This window comes from Camellia sinensis, unplaced genomic scaffold (genome assembly GCF_055761805.1).
Source record: "Camellia sinensis isolate YWXY unplaced genomic scaffold, ASM5576180v1 Unanchor14, whole genome shotgun sequence".
Lineage (NCBI taxonomy): Eukaryota > Viridiplantae > Streptophyta > Magnoliopsida > Ericales > Theaceae > Camellia > Camellia sinensis.
In genome coordinates, this window is record NW_028129020.1 from 4,241,757 (window position 1) to 4,264,045 (window position 22,289).

Here is a 22,289-nt window from a genome sequence, read left to right on the forward strand (position 1 = left end):
CAAGTTGTCTCATCTTCAAGCTCTTGACTGGTCCGAAGAAAATGTTGCTGCCCAAAGAGAAACTAAAGATGAAATTTCAAGGGTGATCATCCGTGAGGAGATGTTTCTCCACCAATGATCTCGGGTTCATTGGTTACAGTCAGGCGACCAGAATTCTACCTTTTTTCATGCCTCTTTAATCCAGCTACGTCAACGAAACAAGCTAGTTAAATTGCAAAACGAGGAGGGTAGGTGGCTATCAACTGACAACGAGATCAATTCGCACCTCCATGATTATTTTTCTCATCTTTTTACAAGTCTGCCTTCTCGATCTTTCATCTCAGCTCTATCGTCCATTCAGAGGGTTATTTCCATGGAGATGAATGATTCACTGACTCGCCCGGTTTCCCATGTAGAAATCAAAGCTGCTGCCTTTCAATTGGGACCTTTGAAAGAACCTGGCCCTGACGGTTACTCTGGTATTTTTTTCCAAACTCATTGGGAGGTAGTAGGCGATGATGTTTGCTCAGCGATTCATAGTTTTTTTTGCCAATGGTCATATATAGAGGGAATTGAACTACACTAATTTGGTCCTCATTCCCAAAGTGCCCAATCCAGAAAAGCTTACCCAATTTCGGCCCATTAGCTTGTGTAACTTGTAGACACCCTATTTTTTACCACCCTTAAGACTTGAGCGCTACTGATGGTTTACTTGGTGGTGAAAGATGTGCAGAGCAAAAGTTCGATTTCTTCGGCAAGAGGAGAGTCAAATCCCAACATTACACCTCATTTTGGGACAAAGCTATTTTGGATGGTTTTTAGACCTTAAAACCCTCTCTTTCAAAATATTTTTGAAATAAAGTTCATACGATGTTCCGAGGCTCGCATTTTGTCAAATGTTGCGCTTTTCGATAAACCGAGCAAGGACAAAGTGGAAATGAATGAAAGAGAGATGAAATCTTTGAAAAATCTTTCAAAACACCTTATTTAGGGGTTTGAAGTTGAACAAAAGAGGAGAAGAGGAAAGAAACCAAGTTGGAGAAGAAGATGGGCATGAATCGCTAAGAGAGAGTCGAGCTGCCCTCGCTAAATCAGGCCTATCCTTTTGTATACTTGGATTTCAGCTATGAGGCCACCACCGTTGGAAACAAGACTTTTGGGGCTTCATTTTTCACTTAAGAATCTCCTAAAGTCGAGTCCAGATGGGGGAGATATGATTGGCTGAAGTTGGGCATCATTCCGGCTGGACCGAAACAGAGCAGTCTTCACTAAAAGAGGGCTATCTCTTAGCACACTTATAATTTTGAGGTGAGGCTTCCAAATTTGGAAATAAGACTTCTGGGGCTACAGTTTAGGCTCAAGAATGACCTGAAAAGGAGTCTAGATAAAGGAATTAGGCTTGCTTCAAGTCAGGGACCAGGACTGATTTTTTCCATCGGCCTCTATGGGACTTCATCGGCCACAATTGGAGCTCAACAGCTATAGGTCGGCCAAAAGTGAACCTTATCGGCCACAAATGTTGGCCGATCATCCAAAAATGTCCAGAAAGCCCAGAATTGGCAGATATTCTCTTCCAGCTGTTTCCAGCTTGTGCCACCTGTCCTAGCTCAGATATTTCTAACCAAGCTTGATATTTTGCTATATAATGAAGCCTTATATCTCATATTCAAGGGTTAGAACATTTAGAGAACATTTTTGGCAAAAGGTTTGGGAGCTTCTCACACTAGAACCTCTCTCTCTACAATCCTCTCTTGAGCATTTGTGCTAGAAGGCTTGCATACAACCATCCTCAACGTATCAACCCTTAAGAAGACTTGATCACCATTGGGCTGAGGTCCCTTGGAACTTGTTTTGAGCTCCAAAAGGTGGTTTTGGCTCAAGAAAAGTGGTTGTTTTTGCTGCTGTGCTCCAAAGGTAACCACTCACCCCTTTTACCTTTGCTTTGCATGTTTGTTTTACCACCTTTGCAAACTGTTTTTGGCTTGGTTTTGAACTGAGAAAATATCTGTTTTTTAGCCCTAAAAGTGATGGTTTAGGCCTATTTTGTGTTAGAGGGTTGTCTCTCCCTTTTGTTCTTTAGCTTGTATAGCTTTTGAGCCATCTTCTAAGGCCTTTCAAAATAACTTTTTGTGGCCTTTTAACCACTAAAATCCAGAGGATTTTCAGTAATAAAAACCCTGTTTTGAGGGCCCAAATAGGAGAGGGCGGTCCCCTCTTCTCTTGTCTTTCTTGCTAGTGTTGATGGCCAACCAAATGAGCATGTGTTTTTACTTCTTTATGGCTTTGTTTAGGCTCATTTTTCTGACTTATCAGACCTTCCACAACTCTGTTTTTGGCTGTCTTGGTCACCTCTTGCATGCTTATTGCACTTGTAGTGTAAATCCTCTTTGTTAGCCTTGTTAGCCTTACAAAGTAGCATACTTTTGTGGTTTGAATTAGCTTAGTTCAAGCATGTTTTTTGTGGTATTTTGACATGTTATAACTCTGATTTTGATTGTTTATACAGTTGTAGTGTATTTCTCACAAACTAGTCTTGTATGCTTCATGAAGTAGCATGCCTTTCTAGCGTGATTTGATTCTATTTCAGCATGTTTTTGGTGATATTTTTCCATGTCATACCTCTGTTAAGGTTTGGCTTGGTTGGCCCTTGCATGCTCCATGCACTTGCAGTGCAATTCCATGAATTAGCCTAATGTGTATCATGCTTTAACATGTCATTCTAGCATGATTTTGGCTTAACTCTAAGAAGCTTTTGATCATGTTTTAGCATGCTTAAGCTCTGATTTTTGTTGTTTTGGCCATGCATGCCATGATTTGTATAGCTATGGTTCATCCTAGCTTGTTAGCTTTGTGCATCAAATCCGCTAGCATGCATTGCTTGACCTATTTGAATGATTTGGCATCATTTGTTATGTGATTTCAGAGCATGTTTCATTGCCATGCACTCACATCTTTCACTTTTTCAATGCATTGAAGGGTTGGTCATTTATGCCTTGAACATGAGCCTTTGCGTATGCCTTCATGCCTAAGCTTGTGAGCTATCATTTCAATGTGTATTTGGGGTTATTTTGCCATGATATAACTCTGATTTTTGTTGGCGAAGCCATCTCATGTTTGGTCTTGATAGGTGTAGTGTAATCTACCTTATTTGCCTTGCATCCATCATGCCTTATGCCATTCATGCTAGCATATTTTGGCTTCCTTCCATGCATGTTTTAGACTCATTTTAACATGTTCTAGGACTTTTTTGGTTGTCCTTGGCCCTTTGGGATTTGATTCATATGGCCTTGGTACAAGTTCCTTGGCTAGCCTTAAGCTTTGAACCTCCTAGCATGCTATGCTTGTATTATGTACATGATTTGGCATCATTCCTCACATGCTTTCAGAGCTTACTTCATTGCCATACTCTCACACTTGTCACTTCTTCATCATATTTGAGGGTTGTGCTCTTATGCCTATGTGATGAGACAATGCATGTGTATGCATTTTCTTACTTTTCATGCCATTGTTTCATCATTTTGGCCACTGATTTGGGCATGATTGAGGTCCGTCCATTTTAGTTTAAATCCATTTTTGCATGTTGTTGCATGCTTATTGCATACCTGTTGCATTGTATGTTGTTGCATACTTGTTACATTGCATGTTGTTGCATGCTTGTTGCATTGCATGACATTGTTGCATGTTTGTTGCATGCCATGTTGTTTGCTTGCATGCATTGCATGATTGTTTGCATACTCATGTGGCATTAGCTTTGCTTGTATGCTTAGGTTGCATTGCATTGAGTTTGCATGTCATTAGCTTTGTTAAGTTGTGCATGCATTGCATTGTGTTTGGTTTGGGTGTTAAGCCAAACACGAGGAACGAAGGACGTTTCATACTTGAAGTGATGAAACGTGCCTCAATTTTCGATCGCCGACTCTCTTAATCATGCATGATAGAGGTTAAGGCATTTATGTGTTTTTTGTGCATTTCATCCATATTGATTTGTGCAACTCGGCCTCTTTGGCCATCATACATCGAAATGCGTAATAGATGGCTCGAGAGTCGAGCATTACACTCTTTTGAGCTTCAAACATGATAAGGAGTGCGGTTGCACACACATTTTCTTGCAAATACATTATCATGCCTCTGTTTGTGCTCTGTTGCAGCAAAAAGGAGAGTTTGCAGGAAGAGATGGCCGATCGGCTAACAATATTTGGCCGATAGCCTCAAAATTGGTCGATGACCATTATTCACTGGCCGATGGCCACCCCTCTTGGCCAATGACCTTTCAGAGCGTCCATGAGGTGGTTCAGAAGCATCACAGAAGTTGGCATAATTTTCAGAGGTGCAGAACAGTGCAAACAGAGACAACATGAGGCATGGCAACGGATTTCCGAGCAAAGTCGATTGAGCATGTATATGCCCTTCTTCTCGAGGCCGTTTTAACTGCTTTGTATAGTTAGTTAATTTGTAATTAATTAGTTAATGTGTTAGCTAATTTAATTCATCGTTGTAAATTCTTAATTAGCTTAGCTTAGCTAATATTCAATTTGATTATGTAATAATTAGTCTAATTAGATTATTAGATTAGTTAGAATAGCTTAGCGTAGCTAGCTTGTATTATTCATTCGGACCCTCCGTCGAGAGGGCGAATTTTGTAATAAGTGTGCGTGAGTGTGTGAATGTCTTCCAACCCCACGTCTTTCTCCCTTTTACTTAACCGCTTACGATGGTTAGTTCTAGGTCATGTTTCAATTAGCATTCCTATGCTTGCATGTTTGCATTCATTCATTTGTCTTACATGCACCGGGCTCGGCGCATTATACAAACCGTATTGTATTTCAATACATTTACTTGAATACGTGTTCAACAGCATGTTATCAAGTTGCATCTCATATGCCATCTTAGAAAAGCCGAGCCTATTTTAGTTGCATTTTTGCATGTGTTGCATTAGGCATCTTAACATAGCTAGGATCATGTATGATTTCTAACTAGTTGTTGCTTTGGCTCGGAGTACACTGTGAGTGTTTACGCTTTAACATACTGCATGTGTGTTATTGATTGCCATAAAAGCATGCTTGCCATGAGGCTAACTGCTTATATGATATAACTGCCTAAATGCCTGTGGATGAAGGTTGGATTGCTTGAATTAGAACAATTCATCAAAATGCGAGTTTTAAGCCCACTTGAGGTGGCAAAATCATGTTTTCTAAGCCCACTTGAGGGTGGCAAATCCACGCCTTAGCCTACTTGCAAGTAGCACCTTCAAACCATTTTCAAACAAACAAACATGAGATGTTTTGTTCCAACTTAGGCGATCTAGTCTATACTTGTATGCTGTGCGCATCACGTAGTAAGTTAGATTAATAACCGGAATAAGAGCACATGTGTTTTCAAAAACAACATATCATGTTAGTAAAGGCCGATCTTTGATCGAGCGAGCGGGGGTGCTCATTGCATGATCTTCCCCTCTCGTATCCAAGTTCCCAAGCCGAGGCAACTTTGGTGATGACGGACACGTGGCCTTAGGCACGAGTCAGGGTTTCCTAAATTTTCCAAAAACAAAAACATTTAGGTGGCGACTCTATATCTGGCAAAGCAATCCATGTTTGGCACTTCTTTATTAAAATCAGTTTTCCAAAACGATTTGCCAGATTTGGACTCTTTGGTGATTTATCGGTCTTGCATTGCACTTTGTGAGATTAGATTCAGAACCGTGACATTGAGTCTGAACTGTAGTAGCTAATGAACAAAACGATCTCCCGCCATTCGCGCGTGAAGCTGGGACGTTCGGGCACGTTTACATAACTTCACTCTCAAAATCATTTCCAAAATTTTGGCCAATCGTTTGAAACCAATCTTGAAACAAGTGATCTCCCCGCAACAATCTGCGTTTGTGCCAGGGCGTCTGATCCAAGACAACATTTTAGTAGCTCATGAAGCCTTCCACCATCTAAAGCTGAAAAAGAGGGGCACCGATCATGAGATGGCAAGCAAGCTCGATTTCAATATAGCTTATGATCGCATCCAATAGGACTTTTTAGAGGCTCTTCTTATTAAAATGGGGTTTAGCTCGATTTGGATTCAGTGGATTATGGAAGTGGTGAGTACTGTGTCTTTCTCGATCTTTGCTAACAGAGAAAAAAGAGCAGCCTTTATTCCCCAAAGAGGCCTTCGTCAGGGAGATCCACTCTCACCCTACCTTTTTACCTTGGTTGCGGATGTCCTTTCCAAACAAATTTCAGTAAGTATTTTTGCTAATAGATTACAAGGCATCAGGTTGAAAAGAGGGTGCCCTATCTTATCCCAGTTACTCTTTGCTGATGATGTTCTCCTGTTTTCTACTGCAACTATAGCTCAATGTCAACATCTGAAGGGATGTTTGGAGGAGTTTTGCCTTGTCTCTGGCCAATTGATAAACTGGGAGAAGTCTAGCATGCATTTCTCATCCAACACTCCCATTCCAATCCAACATGAGATCGGTTCGCTTATAGGCATTTCTTCCATGACGCCTGACTCCAAGTATCTAGGTCTCCCTTTTTTTTGGGGCCGATCGAAAATGGAAGCATATGGGTATTTGATTGAACGGGCGGTTCAAAAGATGCAGGGTTGGAAACAACACCTTTTATCACCAGCGGGTCGTGAAATCCTCCTTAAATCGGTGGTGCAAGCAATTCTCGCCTATGCTATGGCCTGCTTTGCCTTTTGCCAAAAAATTCTACAATCAACTTAACGCCTTCATGAGCAACTTTTGGTAGGGAGGGAATCCAGATAGCAGAGGTATTCACTAGGTAAAATGGAGCAGTCTCTCAGTTGCAAAATCACAGGGTGGTATGGGCTTTCGTGACTTCAAAGCCTTTAATCTTGCTATCCTAGCCCGTCAAGCTTGGAGGATACTAAAGTTCCCCAACTCCTACTATTCAAGAATGTTAAAATGTATTTATTTTCCTCATGCAGAGTTTATGCAGGCGCAAAAGGGGAGGACAGCGTCTTGGGCCTGGACTAGCATACTCCAAGGCAGAAATTTGCTTAAAAAATGTGTTCAGTGGCAGGTAGGCAATAGGGAATCAATTCAGTTCTGGGAGGATAAGTGGCTTCTCAATACTCCAGATTTCACAATCAAGCACTCTCGTCCTCCAGATTGCCCAATTTCATGTGTTACAGATGTTATAGTTCCTAACAGCAAAGAGTGGGATATCAACAAATTGAGGAGTGTGGTAAGTGCAGAAGTTGTGGATAGTATTCGGTCCATTCCCATCTCTTGCGAAGATAAAGCAGATGAGCTTGTCTGGCATTTTACCCCGAAGAGTGACTATGAGGTTCGTCGCGGATAACACGTTGCCGTTAAAGACACCTTGCAGCATGATCCTTCGTCCGTGGCCTCCTCATCCTTCTCCCCCTTGGCGAGCATGTGGAAGTTAATCTGGTCCCTTAAAGTCCCCCCCAAAATTCGTCATTTTTGGTGGAGGGTGTGCAAAAACAAGTTGGCTTCTAAGGAAAATCTGTTCCGCCGAAGATGTGCTCCTTCTAGTCAATGTCCAGCTTGTGACTGCCCAGTTGAAACTATTGAGCATCTCTTTTTCTATTGCCCTTGGAGTCGATCAGTTTGGTTTGGCAGTGAGCTAGGCATACGGGTTGATTTGACTGAGTACAACTCTGTGGCTGAATGGACCAATTCTCTCATGGATATGTGCTCCAATAAAGCAGAACAGTTAAAGATTATTGGGAGAGTGGCGATGGTGGGTTGGTATATTTGGAAATCTCGTAATGACTGGGTGTTTAACCATAATCCTCTAGACCCCTTGGCAACTCTGCGACAAGTTATGTTTGCTTGGAGAGAATTATTTGTTCTAATCCAAAATGATACCCGTCAGCAAAGTGAAGGAGTGGCAGAGCCTCCTCTCTGTAGATGGATTCCTCCAAGTTCAGGCCAATTTAAATTTAACTGCGATGCCAGTTTTTCCCACGATGGGTCGAGGGCATCCTTGGCTGTTGTTCTCCGAAATTGGGAAGGAAAGTTGATAGATGGCAGAACCTCTATCGTTCATGTTTCGTCAACCATGCAAGGAGAAGCTCGAGTGGTTCGAATGGCATGCGCCTTTTCTCACACCCTCAACCTCAAGCAAGTCCATGTAGAAGGAGATAACAAATTAGTCATCAGCTTAAGTGTTTCTGAATTGGTGCCTCCCTGGGATTGCCAGGCCATTATCCACTACATTCGACTTGCGCAGTCTCGAAGGGATATCTCTTTCAGCTGGTCGCCTAGAAACACAAACCGCATGGCCCACTGGGTAGCCTCTTTCCATTTGAAAGGCAAGCTACCGCTTGACTGGGTTGTTAATCTCCCTCTAGAGCTTAGATCTTTCCTTTTTTTGGATTTGTTGTAAGTCGTTTGGCATTTCCTTATTCAAAAAAATATATATATATATATACACATTGTATTAGATAGCGCCTATTCAATTCATTCTTTAACAACCAGAGAGAGAGATTGAGCCGTAAGAAGAGAAAGGCCGAGAGAGAGAGAAGGAACTCAAGGCTTGAGAATTGAAGGAAGAACAAAGGAGAAGAGGGTTTTTTGGGATACCAAAATTCAAGTTAAAAATTGTGAAAAAATCATCTTAAGGTAAGAAATTCCATCATCTTTCTACTGTTGTTTAAATAATCTAGACATAAATTGATTCAAGATGGATTTTGAGAGGATTAAAAATGAAGATTTGTAGATCAATTATATAAATGGATAGAAATTGAGTTTTGCATATAAAATCAAGTTAGGTTGAAGAATATGAGTTTTAATTCTTTAAATTTGTTAAGTTTGAGTTTAATTTTGAGAATTATTATTGAATTGTGTTATATAAATTACATGCAACAATGATGTATTGACAATTTGATCCATGCAATGGAGTTAGGTTCAATTTATGAAAATTAATTTAGAAATTGATCATTTTGGGTTTGATTTTGGAAAATCATGCATGAATTGAATCTAATTTCTACATGCATGGACAAATCCTACAAGTCTTAATAGTCTAATTGTACATGCATCATAGCTTTCTTAGAATTAATTTCATATTTTGATGAAATAAGAACTAAGCTTTGGAAAATTATGAGTTTATGAACAAATGAGTTTAGTTTTTAAATTAAAGGAGTTTTGATGTAAATAATCTAAAATTAATCATATTTTCTTGATTAATTAAGAGTTTGTGTATTTTTAGACAAGCCATGTATGAACCCAAGTTTTGAGGTTATATTTTGAAAGTTTAATTCATGTTTTAGAATTTGTGAGTTTGGAATTGGGCTTGATATGAAGAACATGAATTCAATTTAAATTTGGACAACTATGGAAATAAATTATGATTTATATTTGAGAATCAAAAATTAGTTTGATTTTGAATTAAATTTCATACATGCAAATATTTTTGGAAGGGGCTTTATAGCTTCAAGTTATGTTTCATAGAATAAAGAAAGATGATTTTTGAAACATGAAGAATTTGGCACCAAATCACACATGCATACATAATTTTGTTGAATCTCATGAATTTGAGTGTCATTTCTACCATTTGAGATAAAATTAAAGTCTACATTTCACATGGATGCACAATCCATGAAATGTAGAATTTATGTGCACGAGTTATGAAGTTATGGAAATGAATTTGAAATAATTTGGCTTGTATGATGAATCCTTGGAGATTTGAGCTTCAAATATTGTAGAATTGGCATTGGCCCCGTTTGGTAGAGCTGTGGAAAAGTGATTATAGATTATAGCTTAACAGATTATGGCTTATAGCTGTGAACATAAGTTGTTAATCTGTTTGGTGCAGCTGTGGGATTATGGATTTAAACAGCAGAGTAGTGTTTAGTTAATAAGCTGTAAAATAGTTTTTTGCTGTATAATTATACTTTCTGCCTTTATATGATATAAAAATGATTATTTTGTCATTTTTTTCAGTTTTAATGTAACGCCCTCAAAAATAAATGCGTAAATCAATCATTCATAACATCCATAGACATAGGAGAATAAAATATACATCCATTCATCAGAGTATTCTTTACAAAAGTATTACATATTGACAACAAAAGTAAATGCCCTACGGGCTTACAACTTTCCAAGTCAACACTTAGTTACAACAAAAGAGGGTCAGAAGCCCTTTACAATTAAAGCCCTCGGCTTGGAAATAAAAACATATATCATAAAAGAAAAATCAACAAAAGAAGTCTGTTGCCTCTAAACCACCCAAGCTAGGTCCTTAGAGGTGGCATGACCCCTGCACCTGAAAATGATGTCCCATATAGGGTGAGCCAAAGCCCAATAGAGATATGCTAAACCAAATATGAAAAATAACTAAAACATTAGTATTCAATAAATGATCAACACTTGTAAACAACATATCCTTTTTTCAAAATTAACCAGCATTTTCAACCGTATCTCAATTCACTTCCATTTATTATCTAAATCGATTCGTAGACATGTATCATCATTCATCCAAACAAATCAAAATGAGACTACAACTTATATAATCAACACTTCAGTTCATCAACAATTCAAAATGAGACTGCAACTCATATTATCCACACTTCAATCATCAACATCATTCAAATGTATAAAAGGTTTTGGGACTTTCACCCTGGACACTTCGGCCAACTTAATTATCAATAGAGTCCATCCCCTATCTCCTCCCAAACTATGGAGTACATCCCCTATCTCCTCTCAAACCATAGAGTACATCCCATATCTCATCCTAAACAAAGATACATATGCAATGTATTTAAACACTTCATCATATACAATGATCAATTAATGCACATATTCAATGTGTTATTCTAACTGTCACATTCAATGACATATTCCAATTGATTAATTTCAATTTACCTAATCATCATGCAATTCTACAACAATCATGGCTATCCTCCACCGATAGCCCAAAACAGTTATTTCTAAACAGATAATTAAATTTATCAAAAAGATAAATTAATACATTTTCCCTAGGTAAGCGATTTTCAATCCAACTATACCAATCCATTACATTTTCCCCCAATCCCATCATTTCCAATCCAATTATATATTCCCATAGTTAATTTCATTATGTTGGCAAATAACTCATTTAATCCCAAATAGGGCATTTTTCCCCTTTTCTCAAATAACAACCTTAAGGCTCAATTTCATCAATTGAACACCCATAACCCCATTTCAAAACCTCATATGCATAATGGAGCCCAAAACCAAGGAACCCCTCTTTTATAATTTTAAATCAAACCCTAACTTTCCAAAATCCCTACATTTATACAAATGCCCAACATTTATGTTAAAACTCATAAAAAAGAGTAGATTATCCCTACCTCAAAGTTAAGAGCCCAAATGAGAAAAAAAGTGAAACCCAAGATGCTCCAAATCCACAAATTTTCGGATCAATAGGAAGCCCAAGCCAAGCTCTAACTTTCTTACAAAGGGATTAGGATAGAAAACTCCTAGAACATGGAGTATTTGTAGAGAGAAGGAGTGTGCGGAGAGAGTATGTGTGTCGGATCTAGGGTTTGGAGATAAAAAGAGATCAAAGAGTGAAAAAGAGAACCGCTGCTGCGATCTGATATATTCGAACCTCGCTCGAGCGAAGGAGTGGTCGCTCGAGCGACCAGACACAAAAGAACCTCGCTCGAGCGCAAGAAGTGTCGCTCGAGTGAACAATGCGAAGTTTCAGGTCTGCAACCCAGAAGTACGCTCGAGCGCAAAAGTTCTCGCTCAAGCGAAGAAACTCAAAACATAGAGCTCGCTCGCTCGCTCGAGCGAAGAATACCAACCTTTAGGTCCAAACTAAACGCAGACGCACGCTCAAGCGCAAGAGTGCTTGCTCGAGCCAAGGGACACATCAAAGAAAGCTCGCTCGAGCGAAGAAGCAAAAACCCAGGGTTCGCTCGAGCGACAAAAGCCTCGCTCGAGCGAAGAAGTCAAAATCTAGACAGCAACCATTTGTTCCAACACCCAACTAACCTGTTCCAAACTTACCCAACACATCCCAAAACTCAAATGCAAGGAATTAAAGGATGGAAACAAGAATAAGACAACAACAACAACCACTAGACCCGAGTCCGAAATACAATACATGACGAGAAAAACTGAGATTGCTATATTTAATTTTAAAAAATTTATTTCATTAATAAAGTTAATATAATTAGTATCAATTAATATAAAAATTGATACATTTGATAAAAATGTAATGGAAGTATTATTGTTACAATTTTTTTCCATTATAAATTAATTAGTATCAATTAATACTAAAATTATTAATTAGTATCAATTAATGGTTTAATTAGTCTCAATTAATACTAAAATTATTAATTAGTATAAATTAATATTAATAATTAATTTTTATTAGTATCAATTAATATTAATAATCCTCTCTAAAAAAAAATTAATATTAATAATCAACAATTGTTATTAATTAGTATCAATTAATAATTAATTCATTACAAAAGTATACAATATTAATTTATTAATAATTAATACCAATTAATATTGATTTTTTTTCTTCTTCAGAAATATACAAAAAAAAATTAATTAATATAAAAATATACAATATGAATTTATTAAGAAGTAATACCAATTAATATTATTTTTTAATTAATATTGATTTTTTTCTTTTTCTTCAGAAATATACAATTTTTTATTTTTTAATTAATATAAAAATATACAATATGAATTTATTAATAATTATTACCAATTAATATTTATTTTTTAATTAATATTGATTTTTTTCTTTTTCATCAGAAATATAAAAATTTTTATTTTTTAATTAATATTAATTAATATAATATTTGGGTATTGACGAGGGTATTTAAGTAATTTTAGCCCCCCACACCAACTGCGCGCTTAAGTCGAAAATTTAAGCACCCCATGACCAGCTTTTAAGATAAGTTGAGAAATAGCTTAATTTAAGCTATAAGCTGGTTAATTTAAGCTGCACCAAACATAATATTTTAGCTTAAATTAAGCTAAAAACAGAAATAAGCAGCTTATAAGCCCTACCAAACAGGCCTATTATATCATGTTAGAAGTTGCATGGTTGATATATGGGACAAAACATGTAAGTTATATCATTTAAAGTTATGTTTTGAAGCACAAATAACATTCTAGAAAACCCATAAATCGGCTTCATCGCTCGAGCGGAGAAGTTTCTGCTTATGCGTAGAATGCAAGCAACCAGTATTTTTGCAGACTAAGGGGTCTGCTTGAGCGGCCAATGTTGCGCTCGAGCGAAGAGCCCTATTTCAGAAAATTTTGAAAAGTCGTTTCATGTTCCGATTTCCGTTCTCTTTTATTTTTAAGCGCTCTTAGGCATACATTGGGCATTATAAATGAATTAAAAGAGTAAGAAAGAAGCATACGAGAATTAAACAAGTTAAGAACGGAATAAATTGTATTGTGATCTGATTTCTATGTGTGTTATGAATTGTGTAGGGTCAACTACAAGGGTGAACCAAGCATCTGAACACTGTGAGTAATGCTTTACTAAAGATATGTCCATATACGCTATTTTTAAATACTATTCATGTATAAGTGTTCTGGACTCGTGAATTCGAATTATGAACGAGCATTCTATTTGTCTGATTGTGCAAGACTATAATGAAATTGATAAGTATGAAGTCATCTGAATGGACCAAAGGTTGTTCTCAATGAACATGAAATGGGCCTAAAGGCCATTTTGTATATTTGATTACATGGACCAAAGGTCATTTTGCAAGGATATGAAATACGCCCAAGGCCGTTTGATATGTGTGTCAAGGACACGAAATAGGCCTAAGGCCGTTGAATACGAATGTGATCATGATCATGAATATGAATATGCGCATAGATATGAATATGGAAATGATGGACCTGAGGTCGTTCTGTAATGTGATTGGGCTTGAGGCCGTTCAATGTCATGATTGGGCCTAAGGCCGTTCTGTAATATTATTGGACAAGTATTTTGGACTCGAGGTAGTTCCGTATGAATGAGTATTTTGGACTCGAGGTCGTTCTGTATGAATGAGTATTTTGGACTCAAGGTCATTCTGTGTGAATGAGTACTTTGGACCTGAGGTCGTTTTGCCCCTCTGATACGCCTTGAGCATGATGGATAGGACTTGAAATCGTTATGAGTTAGATTTACATGTATTAAGTATAAATATGAATTACTTAATTAAGAATCTTATTCGTATAACCTCTTTACTTTGGTGTTATTCACTAGGTGTTAGCTCACTCCTTATATATATGTGTTGGTGAGCAATTGGAGAATCAACATTAGAGTTTGCCCCGGAGTCTGCCTTTTTGTCAAGCCATCTAAGAAGTGCCTCTGTGTAGAGGCTTTATTTTATTTTTTTAAGCTTGGGTTAGTCTTTGTATTTTGTTAAAAGTTCTTCATGTAGTGTGTGGGATATAAAATATGTCTTCGTACATGTATATATGAAAGTGTGTTAAGAATGTTTTAATAACTACAGTTAATCATGTACGCATAGCTCAATGGATATCATCATTTTTGTTTTGCTTCCGCTTCAAGCCCCGATAAAATTAAATATTTTGAAATTTTGTCTTGAGGCCGTAGGTAATCTACAGATTACCAACCGGTTACAACGCTAAACCTATAAGGATGGGTTTGGGTCGTGACACATTTCCGCTTTCATTTCATTCATCTTGTCTTATTTTCTGATCTTTGCTACTCTGCTGAATCTATTATTATTTCTTTCTTCTCTCTCTATTTTTATTTATTTTTTATTTTTTTATCCTATACAAACACCATACAATTGTGTGCATATTCATTTATACACAATGATATTCAGTGCTTCCTCCTTTCTTTGGTGCTAACTGTTGATACAGATTAACTAAGGAATGGGGGCAATCTATTTTCTCTTTTAATTTTTTGAAGGTTTTTTTAGCCCATTTTCTTCTGAAAAATGCATAAATAGATCATGAATTTGAATTGAGATTTGAAAAAAAAAATGTGTAAAATGTAATTTTATTTTATTCATATTTCACTTAATTTTTAGTTTTTTCTTTTTAAATTCTTACTCAAATTGATGATCCATGGTCCAAATACCACTGAAGAAGTCAAGTACAATGTTGTACACAATAATTTAATTTACACTATTTTAGATCGTGAAAAAAAATAATTTATATTAAATTCATATTACCCTCATATTTTCACTTTATTCTTCTTCAAATCGATTCTCAAAATCAAAGACAATCTTAGTCAATAAATTTTTTCCCTTGGTTCCCAAATCCCAACAATGCAAATGTTCAATTTGTGGGCTAACCAGCGAAGCACAAAACAAAACAAAAGAAAACAAAACAAAAGACACACTGTTTGTACCCTTCATTCAAAAATTGCTAATTCGTGGCGTGGGTGATTTTCTCTCTCCATCTCTTTCTTGATTTCCATTTTTGGGTTGCATTCATTTGCAGTTGTATTGTATTTCTGCAACAAGGTATAGTCAGTGAGAGAGAGAGAGGATTTAGTAAGTGAAATGGCCAACATATAAATTGAGGGAATATTGAAGGAACTCCCAAATGATGGCCAAGACAAAGATCGTGTGCACCCTCGGCCCGGCTTCTCGAAGTGTGCCTATGCTCGAGAAGCTTCTAAAGGCAGGGATGAATGGTGCCAAGTTCAACTTCTCCCGTGGTACCCATGAATACCAACCATCAGGAAACCTTGAACAATCTCAAGATTGCCATGCACAACACCCAGATCTTGTGTGCTATCATGCTTGATACCAAGGTCCGTTTTTTGATGTCCTGTTTCAACTAATTCTTGGTTTAATTTTATTGTTTGCTTATTAATCTCCTATCTTCTCAGATATGCCTAAATGCTTGCATTTTGCATAAAAATAAAAATAAAAATTAGCCCATACGTAAGTGGATATGTTTGGTTGCCTAATACAGTTGCATTTTGGGTTAGAATATTATTTTGAAGTCTGGACCTTGTCCTCTGCATTGCTACTCCAATCATTGTCTATACTTTAACTCTCACCCATCACCACTGCACTTGACTCCATGTGCTGAAGCAATGCTGTCTTTATATACGTATTCTAGTTCAGGCACTTGGGAATGGGGATTATTAACTTATACTATGCTTTGTTTTGAATTTTCCTTCTACATGGATGTTCTTGTGGAACTTTTTTCATTGCTTATTTTTCTAGTGGCTCTTAAAGTATTGATAGGCTGAATGTATGATTTGTCCCTTCTTCAGTTAGTTGGACAAAAGTACATTGGATGACCAGTCTATTATTGTGCTTTCTGGTGGAGTTGGCTTTGATGTACCTTGGCTTTGATGGATTTTGCTCATCTATGATATTACATTAGGGAAGTATCTATCCTAATGTCTTTGACTTGTCCTTTCGAGAAAACATAACCAATTGGCATGTGGTATCAGAGAAATATTGATAGGCAAGTGTAAATGCAGCAAAGCATTGGGAAACAATTGGAAAATATAATAAATACAACTTCTTTAAGCAAAATTATGACTATATGTTGCTGTGTTAAGGTGGTTCTTGACTCCATCCTGTCATTTGTGCTAAAGAAAGTGTCTCTTTCCCTTTTCTGAAACTTTTTTTTTTCCCTGTAAAATGCAGTTGCATTCCTGTAATATAGTTCTTATAGTTAGTTGACATGCGATGTGAAGCCACTGTTTAATGGATTCTTTTGCTGATTCTTTTGCTGAGCAAGCTAATGAGTCATGAGCTACATATCTCACACTCTTACCTTTGTCATGTCGTGTGGACATGGGTACATTGGGAGAAGTTGAAAGAGTTCATGTCACTTGGGTCACTTATTATCTATTTCTTGAGGGTGGGCCTTTGGTTGTACTTTAAAAGAAATCTGTTTTTCACCTTTCTTCCCCCATCTAATTATTTCTGTCTTTTTCCTAACTAGCTTTGGATTTGTTTACTTCTTATATTTCTTTGTATCATAGTTGTTAGAATGTTACGATTCTTGATTCCATTCACGATTTTTAATTTGATAACAAAAAAGTATTGTGTATAGCTTAACAAGTGAGTTCACTTCCATTTGAGTTTGTTGAGCAAATTATAATATTATTTCTAGTTTATAGAGATGACACAATTCTTATCTATCACTCCTCTCAACCTTTACTTATTAGGATCCTAGTGGAGCTGAGGTCAAACTAGAACATTTGCAGTTCATTCACTTTGTCAAACTCGTTTATGTCCCTCTTGTCTAGCTCCCTAGTGGGTAGGGACTCTTTTAATCACACTTATGAAGAATTGCTATAGTTGGTCCACAACTACTCATTTTTATCAATCAAAATTGAATGTTAACATTTCTAATTATGTAGATTCGAGTCATAAAACATCTTCAAAATTGTGACTAAGACTATAAATCTAGCACTTCTCAAACTTTGCATTAATAAGAGTTTCGTATACTAAATTACATTTTTTTCCCTCATTAATATTTGTTTCAACGGTTGGTTTTTTTTTTTTTTTTCTCCGTGTTTGGATTCATAACAAAAGTGCCTTTGTCTTTCTTTAAAAGCACACAAATTACAGTTCCACACTGCGATAGAACCCATGACCAAAGTCTTGTGGTGGACACTGCATCCAAACAAATTGATTGGAACAATAAGAAGCCAACAAAAACATGGTAATATTATAAATTTCATAATGAATGTTAAGGCCACACATGACACTAGTTGTGAGGTTCCTAAATATGACCATTATATTATTTTGATTCTTAATATTTAAATTATATCAATTTGATCTCTAATATATAAAAAATATTTCATTTCAATTTAGAGAGTGTTATAGTGTTATAATTATATTACTTATGATAAGATGCACATAATATGATATATTTTAAAAGTGCACACCGAAACATCTTAGGTATATGCAGAAAATATTTGAGATCCCAATAAAATCTTCACAATTTCACCCACAATAATGTGGAATGATAGATGTCAACGTTTGATTTGTCACACATTCAATCATATAGGGTTCTACTTCCTTGCCACATTGGGCGTATTTGGAGGTCTTAAATGTAGATCTCTAGCATTACTTATCACAACAGATAAAAACTAGCTAATAAGATAATTAAGTAATATATTTTATGTTATATAGATATATATATATATATATATATATATTCACTAGAAAACATAAGAGAAAGCTATTACTTATCTTGTTGCATTTGAACCTACTCGGAAAGAATAAACAGACGATGATTATGTACAAACATATAGCTACATTCTCACAATAAATATTTATATATATATATATATGCTGGAAATTTGTTTTAATGCATATAATAAGATAGTGGCATATGATAGTGGTGTTGGTGGTAGATAGTGGCATGTATAGAATATGATAGTGGTGTTGGTGGTAGATAGTGGCATGTATAGAATATGATAGTGGTGTTGGTGGTAGATAGTGGTATGTATATAATATGATAGTGGTAGATAATGGTAATATATAATATGTAAGTGGCATATAATGGGTTATAATGATGTTTGTAATATCTCCTATATAAGGAGTGTCATTTGGTCTTGTAAAATAAGAAGTTTTGAATATAACAGAAATATATTCCTTCTTCCTCATATTTTCGGAGTTCTTCTTCCTCATATTTTCTAAGTTGGTATCAGAGTTACAAAAAACACAGCAGCCCTAAAACCGTCATAGCCATGTCGGAAGTCACGTCCGAAACCACTTCAACCCCTGCCGCTGCCATTCCGGTGAAAACGTCCAACTCTCACTCTGTCCAAATCACCACCATCCGCCTAAATGGTGATAATTTTCTCCGCTGGTCACAATCTGTCCGGATGTATATCCGTGGGCAAGGAAAGATCGGTTACATCACTGGTGACAAGAAGGCTCCTGCTGTTAATGATCCGCTGTTCGACAGTTGGGACGCTGAAAACTCCATGGTTATGACATGGTTGGTCAATTCCATGGAGGAGGATATAAGCTCTAATTACATGTGCTATCCTACTGCACAAGAATTGTGGGATAATGTTAGTCAGATGTATTCTGACCTAGGAAATCAATCTCAAGTTTTCGAATTAACTTTGAAGTTGGGAGAGATTCGTCAAGGAGATGATTCCGTCACCAAATATTTCAATTCGTTGAAAAGGTTGTGGCAGGATCTTGACATCTTCAACACATACGAATGGAAATCCGTTGACGACTGCAACCACCACAAGAAAACTGTGGAAGACAGCCGTATTTACAAGTTTCTTGCCGGCCTCAACATTGAGTTCGATGAAGTGCGAGGAAGAATTATTGGCAGACCTCCTCTCCCATCCATTGGCGAAGTATTTGCCGAAGTCAGAAGGGAAGAGAGCCGAAGGAGCGTCATGCTTAAGAAAAAAGGTACTGGTGAATCAATTGAAATTTCTGCTTTAATTAGCGATGCTGCGGCCAACAAGGCTGCAAATTACCAGCGCAGGTTTGATGATAAGCCACGGGTCTGGTGTGATTTTTGCAACAAGCCTCGCCATACACGCGAAACGTGTTGGAAGATCCATGGCAAACCTGTCAACTGGAAAAGCAGCAAACAAGGAGAGAAGAATCGTGGCTTTCCTACCGCTAATGAAGCCGATTCAAGTCCCTTCAACAAAAAGCAGATTGATCAACTCTTAAAGCTGATAAAATCCAACTCCTCATCCAGTACTCCTAGTGTTTTGTTGGCACAAACAGGTAGAAATCCTAAAGCCTTCTCTTGCCTAAACTTCTCTCCGTGGATCATAGATTCCGGTGCCTCCGATCACATGACTAGTTTTTCCCATTTATTTAGTACCTATTTCCCTTGTTCTGGTCATGACAAAATCAGAATAGCCGATGGTAGTTTTTCACCTATTGCAGGAAAAGGATTTATTAAACTAACTGAGAAAATTAATCTCAATGCTGTTCTTCACGTCCCCAACTTAGCCTGTAACCTTTTGTCTGTCAGTAAACTATCTAAGGATTCTAATTGTCGTGTTACATTTTTTGAATCCCATTGTGAATTTCAGGACCAGAACTCGGGGATAATGATTGGGCGTGCTAGGATGCTTGAAGGTCTTTACTACTTTGATGAAGTACCTGTTAGTAATAAAAAAGCTCAGAGCTTTAATAGTACTAGTTCAATCTCTGTTCGAGAAAAAATAATGCTATGGCACTATAGGCTAGGACATCCTAGTTTTCTTTATCTGAAACATTTATTTCCAGAATTATTTAAAGGGATTGATTGTTCTTCTTTTCATTGTGAAAGTTGCATTTTTGCAAAATTTCATCGCTCTACTTATTTGCCAAAATCTTACCAGGCTTCCAAACCTTTTTATTTGATTCATAGTGATGTTTGGGGCCCTTCTAAAATCACTACTCTTTCTGGTAAAAGATGGTTTGTTACATTTATTGATGACCATACCCGCTTATGTTGGATTTATTTAATGAATAAAAAATCTGACGTGAAAAATTTATTCACAAATTTTTACAATATGATTGAAAACCAATTTCAAACCAAAATTGGTATTTTACATTCTGATAATGGAACAGAATATTTCAATGAGCAGTTGGGTGAGTTTTTGGAAAAAAAGGGAATTTTTCATCAATCTACATGTCGGGATACCCCTCAACAAAATGGCATTGCAGAACGAAAAAATAAACATCTACTTGAAGTAGCACGTGCTATAATGTTTTACATGCATGTTCCTAAATTTTTATGGGGTGAAGCAATTTTAACAGCCTCTTATTTGATAAACAGGATGCCTACAAAGGTGTTAACATACAAAACACCTTTCGATTGTCTCAAAACTTTTTTTCCTGACACGAGGTTGTTTTCTGATTTACCGGCCAAAGTTTTTGGATGTACTGCCTATGTTCATGTTCCTAGTCAATTTCGTTCAAAACTTGACCCCCGTGCTATAAAATGTGTTTTTTTGGGTTATTCCTCAAACAAAAAGGGGTATAAGTGTTTCGATCCTCAAACCAAGAAATTTCATGTGAGTATGGATGTGTCATTTGTGGAAACAAAATCCTATTTCCCCAACACTTCTCTTCAGGGGGAGACAAGTGGAGTAGAAGACCGTTTTTGGGATATTTCTATCCCGCTCCCCAATGTCATTTATCCTACACAAAAATCACATCTGTCTGATAATGATCACTTAGGAGAACCAAGTTCTATGGTGCCTAGTCAAGAAGATTCTTGTTTAGGGGGAGAAGTACTACAAAATGATCTAAATCCTGAGCTTCAGGTTTATACTTGGAAGCGATTTCATCTGAGGAATAATGACCCGAATGTCCATCCTAATGACCCGAATGTCCACCCGAGTTCTGGCATCGAAATTTTAGGTAATCCTATTCCTTCTATTTCCGACCTTGATGTTCCTATAGCAATTAGGAAAGGTGTCCGAAATTGCATTAAACATCCTATTGCAAATTACCTCTCCTATCAAAGACTGTCTAAAAACCATAGAGCTTTCACATCTAGGATTTCACACTTGTTTGTTCCAAGGAATATACAGGAAGCATTGGATGATCCGAATTGGAAATTAGCAGTCATGGAGGAGATGAATGCTTTAAGGAGAAGTGGTACTTAGGAGATAGTTGATCTACCCAAAGACAAGAAAACAGTTGGGTGTAAATGGGTGTTTACGATAAAATGTAACGCAGATGGAAGCGTTGAGAGATACAAGGCGAGACTGGTGGCTAAAGGCTTCACTCAAACTTATGGGATCGACTATCAGGAGACGTTTGCTCCTGTTGCTAAAATAAATTCCATCAGAGTACTGTTATCTCTTGCAGTAAATTCAGATTGGCCTCTACATCAACTTGACATTAAAAATGCATTTCTCAATGGTGATCTTGAAGAGGAGGTGTTCATGAGCCTACCGCCGGGATTTGAGCAGAGACTTGGAAGCGACAGAGTATGCAGATTGAACAAGTCATTATACGGACTCAAACAATCACCAAGAGCGTGGTTTGAACGCTTTGGGAAGGCAGTTATCAGTTGTGGCTTCTCGCAGAGTCAAGCAGATCACACAATATTTTATAAACATTCAAAAAATAGTAAAATTGCAATTTTGATTGTTTATGTTGATGACATCATTTTAACTGGTAATGATGAAGCAGAGTTAGCAGCCCTCAAAGAGAAACTCGCAAAAGAATTTCACATAAAGGATCTGGGAGCCCTCAAGTATTTCCTCGGAATGGAATTTGCAAGATCCAAGGAAGGTATATTCGTTAATCAGAGAAAATATGTTCTTGATCTCCTTGGAGAAACAGGTATGCTTGGTTGTAAGATGGTGGAGACTCCGATCGAGCCTAACTTGAAGTTACAAGCTGCTAAGGCTGAAGAAGTCAAAGAGAGGGAACAA

General features: G+C 37.0%; 1 protein-coding gene across 1 annotated transcript; it reads left to right on the plus strand.

Moving 5' to 3' along the window:
• The first annotated feature begins 7,370 nt into the window (after positions 1–7,370).
• On the plus strand, positions 7,371–8,348 carry LOC145814964 (uncharacterized). The gene has a single exon (XM_082911928.1). The coding sequence runs from the start codon at positions 7,371–7,373 to the stop codon at positions 8,346–8,348; it is 978 nt and encodes a 325-aa protein (XP_082768054.1).
• The last annotated feature ends 13,941 nt before the right edge of the window (positions 8,349–22,289 follow it).